The sequence below is a fragment of the Typopeltis vanoorti genome, chromosome 8, assembly GCF_054136105.1.
Source record: "Typopeltis vanoorti isolate ZY-2024b chromosome 8, IOZ_Tvanoo_1.0, whole genome shotgun sequence".
NCBI lineage: Eukaryota > Metazoa > Arthropoda > Arachnida > Uropygi > Thelyphonidae > Typopeltis > Typopeltis vanoorti.
Genome location: NC_143556.1, coordinates 3,551,584 through 3,565,670, shown reverse-complemented (window position 1 = coordinate 3,565,670; position 14,087 = coordinate 3,551,584). Strand labels below are relative to the sequence as shown.

Sequence of the window (14,087 nt, the reverse complement as noted above, 5' to 3'; positions counted from 1 at the left end):
ACATCTTACTGTATCAGTTTACCTATGCCTTGGTCCTCCTCTGGGTCTTTTTCCTGCCATTCTGTAAAACGTACTTGTTTTGCTAACTAACCTTGCCTCTTCCATTCTGTTTAAGTGACCATGCCACCTGAGATTAGCTCTTCTAACACATTCCTGAATGCCAACAACATCAAGTTCTTTCTGTAATATCCTCATTTTTAATATGATACTGTCATTGATATCCTGCAAAATAAAATAAGAATCTAGGTAAGTCACCCCACCCCCCAGTGTACTTTGCATGCACTAACTATATGTACAATTATTGCACATTAATGTTATAACAAGGTTAAAATAAATTCTTTTCAAGTTGCAGAGTAATATGTGATCAATTTATTTGTTAATCTTTCTGTTGCTTTATTTTTTCAGTTGAATTGTGTAACCGATTTACTAAAGAAAATGGGTGTTGTCATATTTGACAAAGTTCTTGCTGAACCTGGCACAAATATTTATGCCATTGTAGTACCTAAGGGGTCAGTAAGTATTTTGAATATCTCGGATTTATGAACTAATTAACATTTCATCTATTATGTATGTAAATGACATTTCTCATGGTTTTATTACAAAATTAGAGGAAGGGAACAGTTAGACATTTTTTCCATACTACTACATTATAGAAATATGTGATATTAAAATTGTCCATTGATGTGCTGACCTAATAAAATTTTTTGGAAGTGGTAACTAAATTTTCATTTAGACCATACTATTCTCATGTTATAGTGTTAAATGTTGTATACATATTTAAGCTATGCAGTTTTGTGGGTAATGTCAATCCTTAAAGGTGTAGACTGACATTACTTACTAAACTTCACTGATATGTAAGTGATGCCCATATTTTTATACAAACTTTTCCTGCAAAAGTAGTGCATTGGCCAGGCTATTGCTCCATGTTGATGATCATAAGACGTACACAGATCCCTTTAATAAAGCACTTCAGTGAAGCATAATTGCAAACTCTATAGACTTATTGGCAAATACTGAAGAAAACATTGATTAATTCAGTCAGAGGAGCATGTGAAGAAGTAGTGTGTAAGTATAAGCAAATTTATGTGGTGGACTCAAGAAATTAAAGAGGCAATCTAGATAAAGAAGAAATCATATTGAAACTTCCTCACAATAAAGCAACAAGTGCCTTGAGAAGACACATAGAAAAATATAACAAACACTACATGTGTAACAGTGGCTAAACAAGTCATGGACAGGCTTTGGTAAGCATAAGTATATAGAAGATATATGTCACAAATGTGGCAAAATTATTATTATTATTATTATTCCTGATACCTCCAAGGAGTCCGAAGACTCATCGCGGGAGGACATCTTCAACTGTCTCTACACCTTACCTCTACTACGAATCAACGCCATCTACCGCCCACCTCCAACACCACCACAAATAGTAATTTTTTGTCTGTAAATTGCGTGTGTTCTGAAGGGCCGATTTGTATGTGTGCGGGATGAAAAACCTGAGTTTCCGGGAGAAAAAACCCTGCTACCTCCGTATGAGATCGGCTAACTCACCATCGATTGAAATCGACCAGATAAAGATTCCTCCCGTCATGACGAGAATCGAACTTAGGCCTATTCCAATCGAAGGGCGCAATGTACCGTCGTTCTTCCAATTGCGCTACGGAGGCGGTATGTCCAGAAGACTATTAAAAAGCTTGGATTAAGTCAAATGAGTGCTGTAAAAATAAGCATACTTAATAAAGCTCATGTAAAAACTGAGGATAAAGATATTCTGAATGTCTGGAGTAATAAATTTAAAATATTGTTAAACAAGAGTGATAGAAAAGAAAATATTCAAGAAAACATTCTCTCTAGAAAATATTCAAGACAAATGCAATCAGGAGTACATATTAATAATAAAGGTTGAAAACACCATCAAAAACCTGAACTCTGGAAGGCAGCTGGAGTGGATTCATTGAGAAATGTTCAGATATAGAGGTATAAAAATTTTTATAGTAGCTACACTTCCTAATTTAGAGTGTCTGGACACAAGGTTAAATTCCAGATGATTAGAGTAGTACTCCATAAGCAGAGGAAAAATGGCTGCCAGTTCAGTGGAGCATTGACCAACCATGGAAGTACTTGTAGAAGAGACACAGCTGAAACAGTGCATCTGTAAGAGGTTGCTGAATCGTAGAAAGGTTTTTTCACTTGGTTATAATTAAATTAAAGTTATTACCAAGAAATTATATTCTTATTTAATTCTTTATCCAAGTGTAAGCAAACAAAGTTTACATGTGAAGTATCTTCACAGTGAGGATACTTGTATATAGAGGCTAATGACTTCACATTAATTACCTTAGTATTCCATAATGCAAATCACACATACTTTCAGCTGTGTGTAATGTTATACATTATAGGAAGGGCCACTATATAAAGGTCAAATAAAGGACTCAATAAAGATCAAAACCAGACCAGTTTTGACATTTATTGAGGTCTCATTAGTAGATGCCAGATCCAGAAGAGAGGCCAAGTTTGAGGTAATGCAGAAGGAGTAGATGATATTCGACCAGAAATGCTGAAGTATGGTGGTATAAGAGTCTTACAGTGGCGGCACTGCATAGTTCAGAAAGCCTGGACAGAGGGACAAATTCCTGATGATTGGAGTAGAGCTCTCATAGTACTCATATATAAAAAGGGAAATAAAACTGAATGAGAATTACACAGGTATTTCCCTGCTGAGCGTTCCTGGCAAGATCTATGCAAGTATACTTGAGAAACGATTGAGAAGAATGGTGGAAGAAAAGCTTGGTGAAGAACAAGCTGGATTCAGGCCAAATAGAGGCTGTCAGGATCAGATCTTCACTTTACGACAAATAGTCGAGAAAGCATGGGAATATAACAAAGATCTGTATTTAAGTTTTGTCGATTTGGAAAAGGCATATGACAAGGTGCCAAGAGAGAAGCTATTCAATACACTGCAATTATATGGTGTGAATGGGGCATTATATGAAGCAATACTTAGTCTTTATTTGAGTTGTAAGTCAGCAGTTAGAATTGAAGGAAGTACAGGAAGATGGTTTAATGTTAAATCTGGTGTAAGACAAGGATGTACATTATCCCTCTGTGATTCATTATTTATATGGATCACATTATGAAGGAAAGTGGTATTAAACATGATATCAAAATTGGAGATGTTAATGTCAGCTCTTTGCTTTATGTGGATGATGTTATACTTCTAAATAAATCTGCTACAAGTTTGCAAGATTCTCTGACTAAATTGAATAACTGTTGTAATAGATATGGTATGAAGGTCAGCAATAAAAAGACAAAGACAATGAAAATAGACAGAACCATTGAAAATGTGAATTATGTTGTGAATGGAGAACCTGTGGAACAAGTAAAACATTTCAGTTACTTAGGCACGATTTTTACTGAAGATGGTAAATTAAATATAGAAATAGACAACAGAATCAGCAAAGCCCAAATGGTAGGAAGTCAATTGAATAAATTCATATGGAATAAGAGAGAAATTAGTCGGAACACTAAATTAGCTGTATACAAGACAGTGTTCAAACCAGTTTTAACTTATGGATCTGAGAGCTGGGTCAGAAGTGAAACACTTGACCAAAGACTAGAGACCGCAGATATGAGAGTCCTGAGAAAGATTATAGGCGTGAACAGATGGCATCAATGGCAATATCATATTAAAAACAACGATATTAGGAAAGAACTTGTCATTGCCAGGAATGCGTTAGCAGAGCTAATCTCAGGTAGTATGGTTACTTAAACAGAATGGGCGAAGAAAGATTAGCAAAACAAGTGTTCTCTGATAGGTTTATATGGTCGTTAATTTGCTTCTTAATTAAGATATCTAAGAACGGCAGTTGTTTGCCTCTTTCAAGTTCCAGAGTAAATTTAATAGAATGATGAAAGGAGTTGATCTTATTGAGGGAGTCAAGTAGGTCATCCTTTTTGTGGTTCCATACAATGAAGATGTCATCCACTCCATCAAATTGTTGGTTTAGGAATTATTTGAGATGGGATTTTATTTTCGAGGTTGTGCTGACCTGTTTTATTTTCCATAAATAGGTCAGCACAAGAAGGTGAAAGTGGACTGCCCATTGCCAAGCCAGTTAATTGTTAATAAATCGTATTCTTCCAAGAAAAATAGTTTGAATTTAGGCAATGACCATATTTCTCACAAACTCAGTGTAGTACACATGTTAAAGAAAAGAGCTGTCTGCATCGCAACCGATAATAAGGACCTTCAAGATGAGTTAACATTGATATCTAATAATCTTTACTTGAACAGCTACCCACGAAGACTCATCAACAAAATCCTTTTTTCTCTGAACCACCACAAAGAGAGCGAGAGGATACTCAATATATCAAAACTATCGCAATTCCGTATGTGAGTGGCATCTCCAACAAGCTAGCTAGTCTCCTCAAACCACACAAAATAAGAATGACATTCAAACCTATAGAAACAATTCTTAAACTACTAAGATCTCCAAAAGATAACCATCCTTTCTATAAATATGCTGGAGTTTACAATATTCCATGCTCATGTGGTTCAAGTTACATCGGGCAGACATCAAGAAGCCTCTAAATGAGACAGAAGGAGCACATTGGTTACGTCAAAAAACAACAGACAAGACATATCAGGCCTGTCATCTCATTTTTCTATAACTAACCATGTCATTGAGTGGGATAAAAGCTGTTCCCCTTACATAGAAGAAGATTACCACTCCCAGATGTTTAAAGAAGCAGCTACAGTTGCTTGCTCTGTTGTTAACCTTAACAGGAACCAAGATTTAATACTCCCAGATATATGGAAAACCCTAATTAGATCTCTTTACACACAGGAAATGAACTTCAATGCAAACAGAACGTTCCTTAGCAACAACTAGTTAATCATGTACATGCGATACGTGTATCACTCAAGTTCAATGCTATTTCAGTTGGCAACTATAATCGTTAGAATTTTACAATTATTCATATTTGTGTAATGTTTTTAAACCTAAGTGCTTGTACCCTGAAGATGCCAACAGCTAAAGTTTGGTGAAACTAGTACGTTTAATAATAGAGGAAGATATGATATTAATGTGTCCATTTATGCTAGGATAGGCTAGAAGTAAACATCAGCCTAAGGATGGAGGGAGAAAAAGAGAGATGATCATGTCTGATGATTCGAGTATTACTGAGGATAAGGACAGGTGAACTGAGATCCCTTTTGTTAGCTACATTTTGGTGGCATTGAAAGCGACGAGATTATCCTCATCCCCATTGAAGGATAACATGGAGATCAGTATTTAAGATATTGTTGAAGTTGATTGCGAAGCTTGGGATGTCTCAGCTTTGCATGGTTTTTCGAAAGAGTAATATGAAGGGTGTACTATCAGCAGCTATGGATAGGATAAGCGGTGATTGAGTATAAGAAAGAGGGTGAGTGATAGAACAGAACCCTGAAGTGCTCTTGCATCGTGGTGAAACTTGAAAAGAGGATACCATTTACCATCACATACACAGTAAATGACCAGAGAGAAAGCTGGCTATTCATTTACAGAGGGTGACAGGTAGCCCAAAGGAAGGCAGTTTGTTGTGCATGATGTAGGCTAAAAGAGCCTCCATAGTTCAGTCGATATAGATGAAGCCCTTTGGTTGGAAAGACCCGGGTTCGATTTCCATCAGTGACGTGAGAAACCTCTATATGGTCTTTTTCAGCGAAAAGTGAGTTAGTTGGTCTCGTATAGAGGTAGGGGGTTTTTCACCCAGAAACTGGGATTTTTGGTCCCTAATAACAGGCAAATCGATCCCATGAACACACACAGATTACCGTCATAAATATTGCCCTTAGGGGGATGCAACAGAGGAGTGACGTATCGGCTACATTAATTCATTGTAAGCCCTTCGTTAGGAGGGCTCAACCCATCATAAGGGACAGATGAGAAGGATAGAATAGGATGTAGGCTAAGAGGTTGCTTTTGGATATTAAATGGCAGAATTCATACTGGTGGTCACTGATTTACTGGTAGGCCTCAAGTAGTGGTGAAGTTGATTATTTGTTGAGTTTCTTCATTATTTTGGAGAGGAATGAGGTAATAGTAGTCTTTTATCTCCTTTCTTTTGAATATGTTGTATATATTATGCTTGCTTCCATGCAGCTGGAGAAGTGTCAGCTGAGTATAAAAAACATTTGAGTAAATTACAGAGATTTTAAAAGACTTTTTTGTTTAGTATTCTTCTGATGTGTTTTTTTGCCAAAAAACTACAGGAGTCATAATGTTGCTCCATTTTCGATATGGTAGGAGGTAGTTTGCATTGCACAACTATGCAGGAATTTTAGAAGAGTGATGACAGGAGGTTAGCTTTATCTTTAGGTGCTGTAACAGAAGCATCATCTGAATGATAAAGAGAGAGGAGGGTGGAAGTGCAAGTGAGCAGAAGTTGCATCTGATAGCTTTTGCAATAGACCAGAAGCATGGTTTCCATTTAAACAAGAGGCAAGTTTGTTTACTGTTGGCCTCTGTGAAGAAAAATTTAGATTTGCTGTTGGTTGTTTTGCATTTATTGCATTCTTCAGCATAGACTGAGTACGAAGTTTGGTTCTTGTTGCAAGCCATGTGTAGTTGACCAAAAAAAAGAAGCAAACAACTCAGATTATCACATCTTACCACTTTGCAACATCTTTATTGAACAAAGACTTGAAAAATGAAAAGAATTTTAGGTTGAATGAGGGATTAAGATCATATCAATGAGGATAATTTCAGTGATTTGCTCAGAGCAAGTGTTGGGGTCAGAGTAGAGTGATAAGCAGACCATGGAAAGGAAGAGTAGTGGTTCTGGAGATCACTCCACTTGGTACCTTTGTGGCAAAAGGAATCATGAAGTAATTTGGATATTGAAGATGGACTTAGTTGGTGTTGTTGAAGTCTGGATTTCTTTCAAAAGTTAAAAGTCTGGTCTGGATGTCTGTGAGTGATTAATAGTCATAATTTATGCCATGGAAATGGATGTGAAAGCAAATTTTTTCTGTAGAGATTGGCATGTTTAGAGTATTTGGCTTGAATTTGTCTTATTTGCTGAAATTGGTTTTTGATGGAGGTTTAATTTGATCACAGTGACAGTATTATTGTTTGTTATATGTCTCAATATTCCGGGGAATATTATTCTGATCTTTTAACCAGACTAGACGAAAAAATTCATGAGAAAAGAACCCGGTTTGCAGAAGAAAAAAATCATCTTTCATCAGGACAATGCACCTATCCACAAAGGTGTTTTGGCAATGGGAAAATTAAGGGATCTGCACTATGAATTGTTGGAACATCCACCCTATTCTCCACATTTGGCTCCTCTTGACTTCTATCTCTTCCCAAAACTAAAACTCTTCCTCACTGGTCAGCATTTTTCTTCTAATTCTTGACTTCTATCTCTTCCCAAAACTAAAACTCTTCCTCGTTGGTCAGCATTTTTCTTCTAATCAAGAGGTAATTGCAACTGTAGAGGGATATTTTGCAGATCTTACTGAGAATTACTACAGGGACAAGATAATAGCGCTGGAGCATCGCTGGAATAAATGTATTTGTCTTAAGGGAGATTATGTTGAAAAATAAAAATAATTTTGAAATTATAAATTCGTTTTTTCATTGTTAGGCCGAGAACTTTTCAGACCACCCTCGTAATGATTAAAATCTTACCATATTAAACCATTCTATCTTGGTTCCAAAAGAATGGGGGGGGGGGGATACTTGGATGTTCTCTACTCCCTGACAGGCCATTACCTCTTTCCTATCTTTTCTCTCTTCTCTCCATAAAAATTTAATAAAAAATTTAAAGTTAAATATAGTGTGGCTTTTTGTCACAAATTGTGCTGCAGTTGTGCATTGGTTAGATACAAGTGTCCTTCAGTGGTATTATTGTTTAGAACTGTGTTGTATATATTGTGTTTTCACTGCCATTTGTTTCCCTATATCAACGTGTAAAGATGGCGTCCAACAAGAAACGTACGTCAGCGGCGCGCAGGACTTCTCCTACTACACGAAAGGCTGGCTCAGCGTTAGATTTTTCGCAATGGATGCGTTGCGGAAACTGCTACATGTATACGCCGAAAAATGTGAAGGATCTGTGGTCGGTCTGGCAAAATGAGAAGAACGAAAATGTCGACGTATGTGAGAAGTGTCGGGATAGGCTGGAGTGTTTAGGAATGGAAGCTGACATCGGGACCGTAGCGGAAGAACTTCGGCGGGAGTTTATGAAAATGAAAAATGACCTTCATCTTCTTCATGAGGAAGTGATCGGTAAGGAGATACTGGAAGTTAAAGCTGAGTTTAATGTTAAACAGAGAAATTAGGACTATAGAGATTACTTTAGCTGAAGTAACTAGAACAGGATTACATATGGGTGAGTCTTTGGTGAATGATTCAGTAATAAATAGTATGGGAGTGTTTGGGAGTCAACAAAATAAAACCACAAGTGGCCTAGAAGAAATGAGATGTAGTGAGAGTGGGGGGGTAAGTAATAGAGAGTTGAGTAATGAAGCTGGGAGAGTCATGCTGAATAGTGTAGAGAATGAGTCCATGAGTGTGGACTTGAATGAAGTTAAGAGTGGTAAAACATATGGTGATTCTGTGATTAAGGGTATGGAGAGTGGTATGCATGAGGAGTGCTTGGCTGATGGGACAATAGAAAGAGTGGCTTTAGCAATAAAGAGAGGGCATGAAGCAGACAAGATGATAGTTATGGGTACGAATGACCTGAGAGGTAGTATAAATCGGGTAGGAAAAGATTTAAGAACATTATTAGATATTGTGAAGAGGAAAAGTGTCAATGGGAGGATGGTGTGTGTGCTGCCTCGTTTTGACAATTACGAGTTAAGTAGACGAGCAATGATAATGAATGATATGATTGCAAGAATGTGCAAAAAAAGAGGTCTGGAGTTTGTTGATGTTTGGAGTGTGTTTGAAGGAAAAAGGCAGTTGTGTATGCTAGAGATGGACTGCATCTTAACATGGAAGGACATAAGCGATTGAAGAAGTTATTGTTTTCTGAACAGGTCGAAGTTATTGGGCAGGGAAACTAATATTGAAAAGGTCGAGTGTAATAGAGAGAAACTTTAGCACTGATTGTGTATTTATTGATCCTTATAGGCAGAATAAATTGCAGAAGAGAGGGGATAAAAATCGGCATAGAACTATGGTAGTTAGTGACTTATATATCAGTTCTAAAGCCGATCTGAAAATTTTGTATACCAATGCTAAAAGCATTCGAAATAAGAGAGAAGAATTTTTGGCATTAGTCAGTGAAATCTCACCAAAAGTTGTAGGCATTAGTGAAACTTGGCTGTCAGCAGAAGATGTGGTCACTGGAATTGAATGTGATGGGTACAGTATTTTCAGGGAGGATAGAGAAGATAGAACAGGAGGAGGAGTAGTACTGTTGATGATAGCTGATGTGTTGCAGCCAAAAAGAAAGTAGTATATCATGATGATAGACATGTGAATGAGAGTTCATTTGAGGCAGTCTGGTGCGAAATAGTGACCAACGCAACCAAATGTACAGTTGGATGCTGCTATAGGCTAGGGAGTACGTGGGGAGATATTGAATTCATGCATCAGCAACTTAGTGCAATGAGTGAAGGCTTAGTGATTATTATGGGGGATTTTAATTATGGTGATATCAATTGGAAGGAGGAAATATCACGTAGCAAAAAGGAAATGGAGTTCATACATCTTCTACGAGATAATTACTTGAAACAGCACATAACTGAAGGGACACGTGGTGTGAGAGTGTTGGACCTGGTTATTGGTTCAGAGGTTATATGCATAAGTAAGGTGTCCTCGTTACCTCCAGTTGGTGAAAGCGATCATGTGGTATTGACTTGGGAGGTTGCAAAATCTGTGGATTTTTCTATTAAGAAGGGGTATGTACGGAAACTACAGGTTAGGCAATTATAACAAGCTTTGGAGTGAGCTTGCAGCCATCCCATGGCAGAACATATTGCAAGGGAAAGATGTTAGCAGTGCTTGGGATAAAATCAGCGGGTATCTGAAGAAAGCAATATCAGATTGTGTCCCCATGGTCAGGAGGTCAAACAAGGCAGGCATTAGATGGATGAGCAGTAGTATCAAGCTTGAACTGCAAAAAAAGAAAATGTTATGGAGAATTTACAAGGAGAAAGGCGATCAGGACACCCATGAGCAGTACAAGGCTCAAGCTAGGAAGGTTACCAGCATAGTAAGAAAAGCTAAATCAGATTATGAGAAGACCTTAGCCAAAGAGATCAAGGGTAATCCCAAAGAGTTCTTCCGCTATGTGGCAAGTAAGAGGAAGAATGACTTCGGAAGGATAACCTTAGTGGGTGCTGATGGTATTGAGGTGACAAAATCAGATGTAATAGTCGAGTTACTGAGTGATCACTTTTCAAAAGTCTATCACCCAAGTGAGGATATCTCTATACCTGTAGCAATATCTAATGTGAGAATTGAAGCTAAAGAATCAGAGGTATTAAATATATTGCAAAACTTAAATGCAAACACTGCGGTAGGCTTAGATGGAATATCAGCTCGGGTGTTGCGTGAATGTGCAAATGAATTGTCAACCCCTCTTACTTGGATATTTAATTTAAGTTTGAACTCTGGTATGGTCCCTAGGGAGTGGAAGTTAGGCAAAGTGGTTCCTTTGCATAAGGGTGGCTCTAAAACTGCGGTGTTAAATTACAGACCATTCACCATCTCAGGAGTAGTGGTAAAAGTATTGGAAAAGTTGGTTAAAGACAAAATTCAAGAATGGGTGGATCAGGATATGATACCCTATAGAGGCCAACATGGTTTTGTTAAAGGTAGATCCTGCCTTAGCAATCTATTAACTATTCATAATAGAATAACATCTGAGTTGGACAAAGGAACTGGCTATACAGTGGTACTTCTGGATTTTGCTAAGGCTTTTGACAGGATACCCCATAGAACACTGTTACGCAAATTGGAGCAGATGGGAATGGATATTAAATTGGTGATATGGATAGGAGAATGGCTCAGGGAGAGATACCATAAGGTGGTGTATGGAGGAGCCGAATCCAGAATGAGGCAGGTGACCAGTGGTGTGCTTCAGGGCTCTGTGCTTGGGCCAATGTTGTTTAATTTGTATATAAATGATATAGGAAACGGCTTAAAGGGAGATATTCAGTTTGCTGATGATGCAAAGTTGTGTAGTGCAATAAAAAATCAAGCTGATGTTGAAAGTTTGCAGGAGGATTTAAATAAGCTGGTAAAATGGGCAAAAGAAAATGGATGTCAGTTCAATGTGGAAAAGTGTAAAGTCATGCATTTTGGGATTAAAAGATTACCAGCTGTGTACTACATCGATGGAAAGGTACTCTAAAAGATTGATGAGGCTAGGGACTTAGGGGTATTGGTAGATAGGGAGATGAAGTTCAGAGGACACATTGCTAAGGTGTCCAAGATTGCACATAGGATTACTTAGTTGTTGAGGAACACACTGACATCCAGAGATAAAGAGGTTATTATTCCCCTTTATAAAGCATTGATACTTCCACATTTGGATTACTGTGCTCAGGTCTGGTCACCTGGATTCCTTGGAGATGAGGAGGCTGTGGAGAGGGTTCAGAGAAGAGTGACCAAGTTGGTGAGTGATATAAAAAATGCTCCCTACGTTGATAGATTGAGAGCTTGTGGATTGCAGAGATTGGTTGATAGGCGAAGAAAAGGGGATATGATAGAAACATTCAAATTACTAAAAGATTTTTATAGGATTGATGCAGGGGAAATGTTTCAGCTGTGTGATAGTGATGGAAGAACAAGAGGTCATCTCTGGAAATTAAAGAAGAGTGTGGTTAAAGGTGTCAGAACAAGGTTTTTTGCCTGGAGGGTGGTGAGTGAGTGGAATTCATTGCCTGACTTAGTTGTGAGCTCCTCTTCTGTAAATGAATTCAAGAAGAGATATGACAGATATTGTTTTGCTAGTTTGGGTCTCCCGTGATGAGTCTACTGACTCCATGGAGATACCCGTAATAATAATAAAGCTTCACTTAAACTCAACAGAGGCTCTGAATTATTTCCTTCTTCCTGGACTCTACCATAGATTAGTCCTAGGTAAAGTCTCTCTCTGCTATACTTGATAGATGTACCAGTTTGCTCAGCAATTTGTTAGTGGTTATATCTTCCTTACAATGCGCCACTATAAACCATGGAGGTCTTGCATTTGTATAGTTGTGATGGTTAGTGCCTAGATTACATCTGTCCAGATTACAGAAACTTTCTCTCTCCACTTCAGAAGTATGTCCTGCTGCCTCTAGGACTTCATGTATTAAGAAGGATTATCGACATTCCTCTGGATTGGTGCTTGATAGAAAGACACTGATTACAACTGCCTCAGCTGAATAATGGAGCTGCATTACAAGAATCTAAGTGTGTTTCATCTCAGCATCAATGGATCAAGGATGGAACTCACTTCCTACCTGGTTTTGAATATATATATATAGATTTAATTAAGACAAGAATCAACGCTCTGCCAACTCTTTAATTTGTACAACTTGGGAAATAAGTGATGACAAGAACTCCAGAACAGGCTGTCAGAATATAAAAACTTTGGCTCATGTTGCTCAGTGTTGTTATTACACACATGGAGTGCATTATTATGGAGTGCATGGTTATAGAGAATAGGTTGAAGAACAAAAGTTGGATAACAGCATTAGAACCCAACTATAAGATTATCATTGGATTAAGGAAGCCTGACATTATAGTAAAGAGACTAGATGAGTTAGTCATTATTGACATACAAGATGTGGGTGCTGAGTGACCCTCACTACCCTCATCATGAGAATGCTGCCTACTGTGCTCAAAACCAAGAATTGGCTATTTCAGGACGAACTACACATCATACCAAAATTTATCTCTGAAACTGTATCTTTTAAAGGTGTATGGTGTCAGCAGAATCATATGGACTTCCTAAGGTTTTGGAGTCTCTCAGGCTGATTACAAGATACTCTCTTTGTAGCCTCGCAGAGCATACTTGCAGTATGGAGGACTTACTGGGAATGACTTCTAAATTCCCAGGTCTATGATTGGATGGCACAGGATATTGTTTGGGGCCTAGGCTTTTGAAATAGCGAAGTCTTTTTCTGGTCCTACTTGTGGAACTGTAGTACATAACACTGTTTTTAGTGCAAAGTTAAAGGGGAAAAAAATTTCAAGTAAGATGGGCAGTGGTCTCATACTGGTGATGAAATTTATCTCTCACCTAAAAATATCGACAAAATGCATGTCCATGGCAGGATTCATACCCTCAACTTCTTGATTGGGAATAGTTACACACTCACTAACCGTTTGACCAAATCAAGGTTGCAGATTTTTTGTATAGATGGGGGTGGCGAACACAAGTTGCTGGAGAGAGCATCCCACTATTTTCATGTAAGACTGGCTACTTTACTTTTATATGAAAGCTCTTATAATGAATTCTCACATCTTAGATGAGATTTGAATTCAAATTTTTCAATTCCTAGGATTCCTGAATCTGCCAAATTGGGAATGCCACTTACACATTTGGTGTAGGTAGTGTACCAAAAACTTCTCTAAGAATTCTTGATGCTATCCAGAAAAGGGCAGTCTAATTAATTGATTACTGCTGAATTGGCCACCATCATTCTCCACTTACCTTATGAGAATATAAGAACACTAGCAGCTTCTGGTCCTTATTGAAATAGATTAATAGATTCCTTCTTTCTCCTTAAACTCTTCCCCATACATATCACCAATGTGTTATATGTCTTGCAACCTTTGTGTGTGTGTGTGTGTGTGTGTGTAGGGGGAGGGTGTATATATATATACAGGGTGTCCCAAAATTCACGCAAGAAGTAATTTTGATAGAAAACACAGGTTTTTAATTAAAAATTATAATTTCTTATTGATTCATAAAGTATACAGTAGGGTCATGCATGGAATAGCATATCGGGTAAATGGCCTCCACGGCTTTGCTGGCACATACACACTCTTTTGTCAAAATTTTCCATGACCGTTTTGCATAAATGTGGCTGAATTTCGTTGATACATCGCTCAATTTCCTCCTTCAAGGCGTGGGCGGTCGTGGGCTTG

At 37.9% G+C, this 14,087-nt stretch overlaps 1 protein-coding gene across 1 annotated transcript in view; it reads left to right on the top strand.

The window, feature by feature from the left end:
* The window catches only part of AspRS-m (aspartyl-tRNA synthetase, mitochondrial), a 191,080-nt gene that overhangs the window by 124,323 nt on the left and 52,670 nt on the right, over window positions 1-14,087 (top strand). Inside the window, exon 10 of the mRNA XM_090397050.1 lies at window positions 406-513. Coding sequence (XP_090253176.1) covers window positions 406-513 — 108 coding nt within the window. The remainder of the gene's footprint in view (window positions 1-405; window positions 514-14,087) is intronic.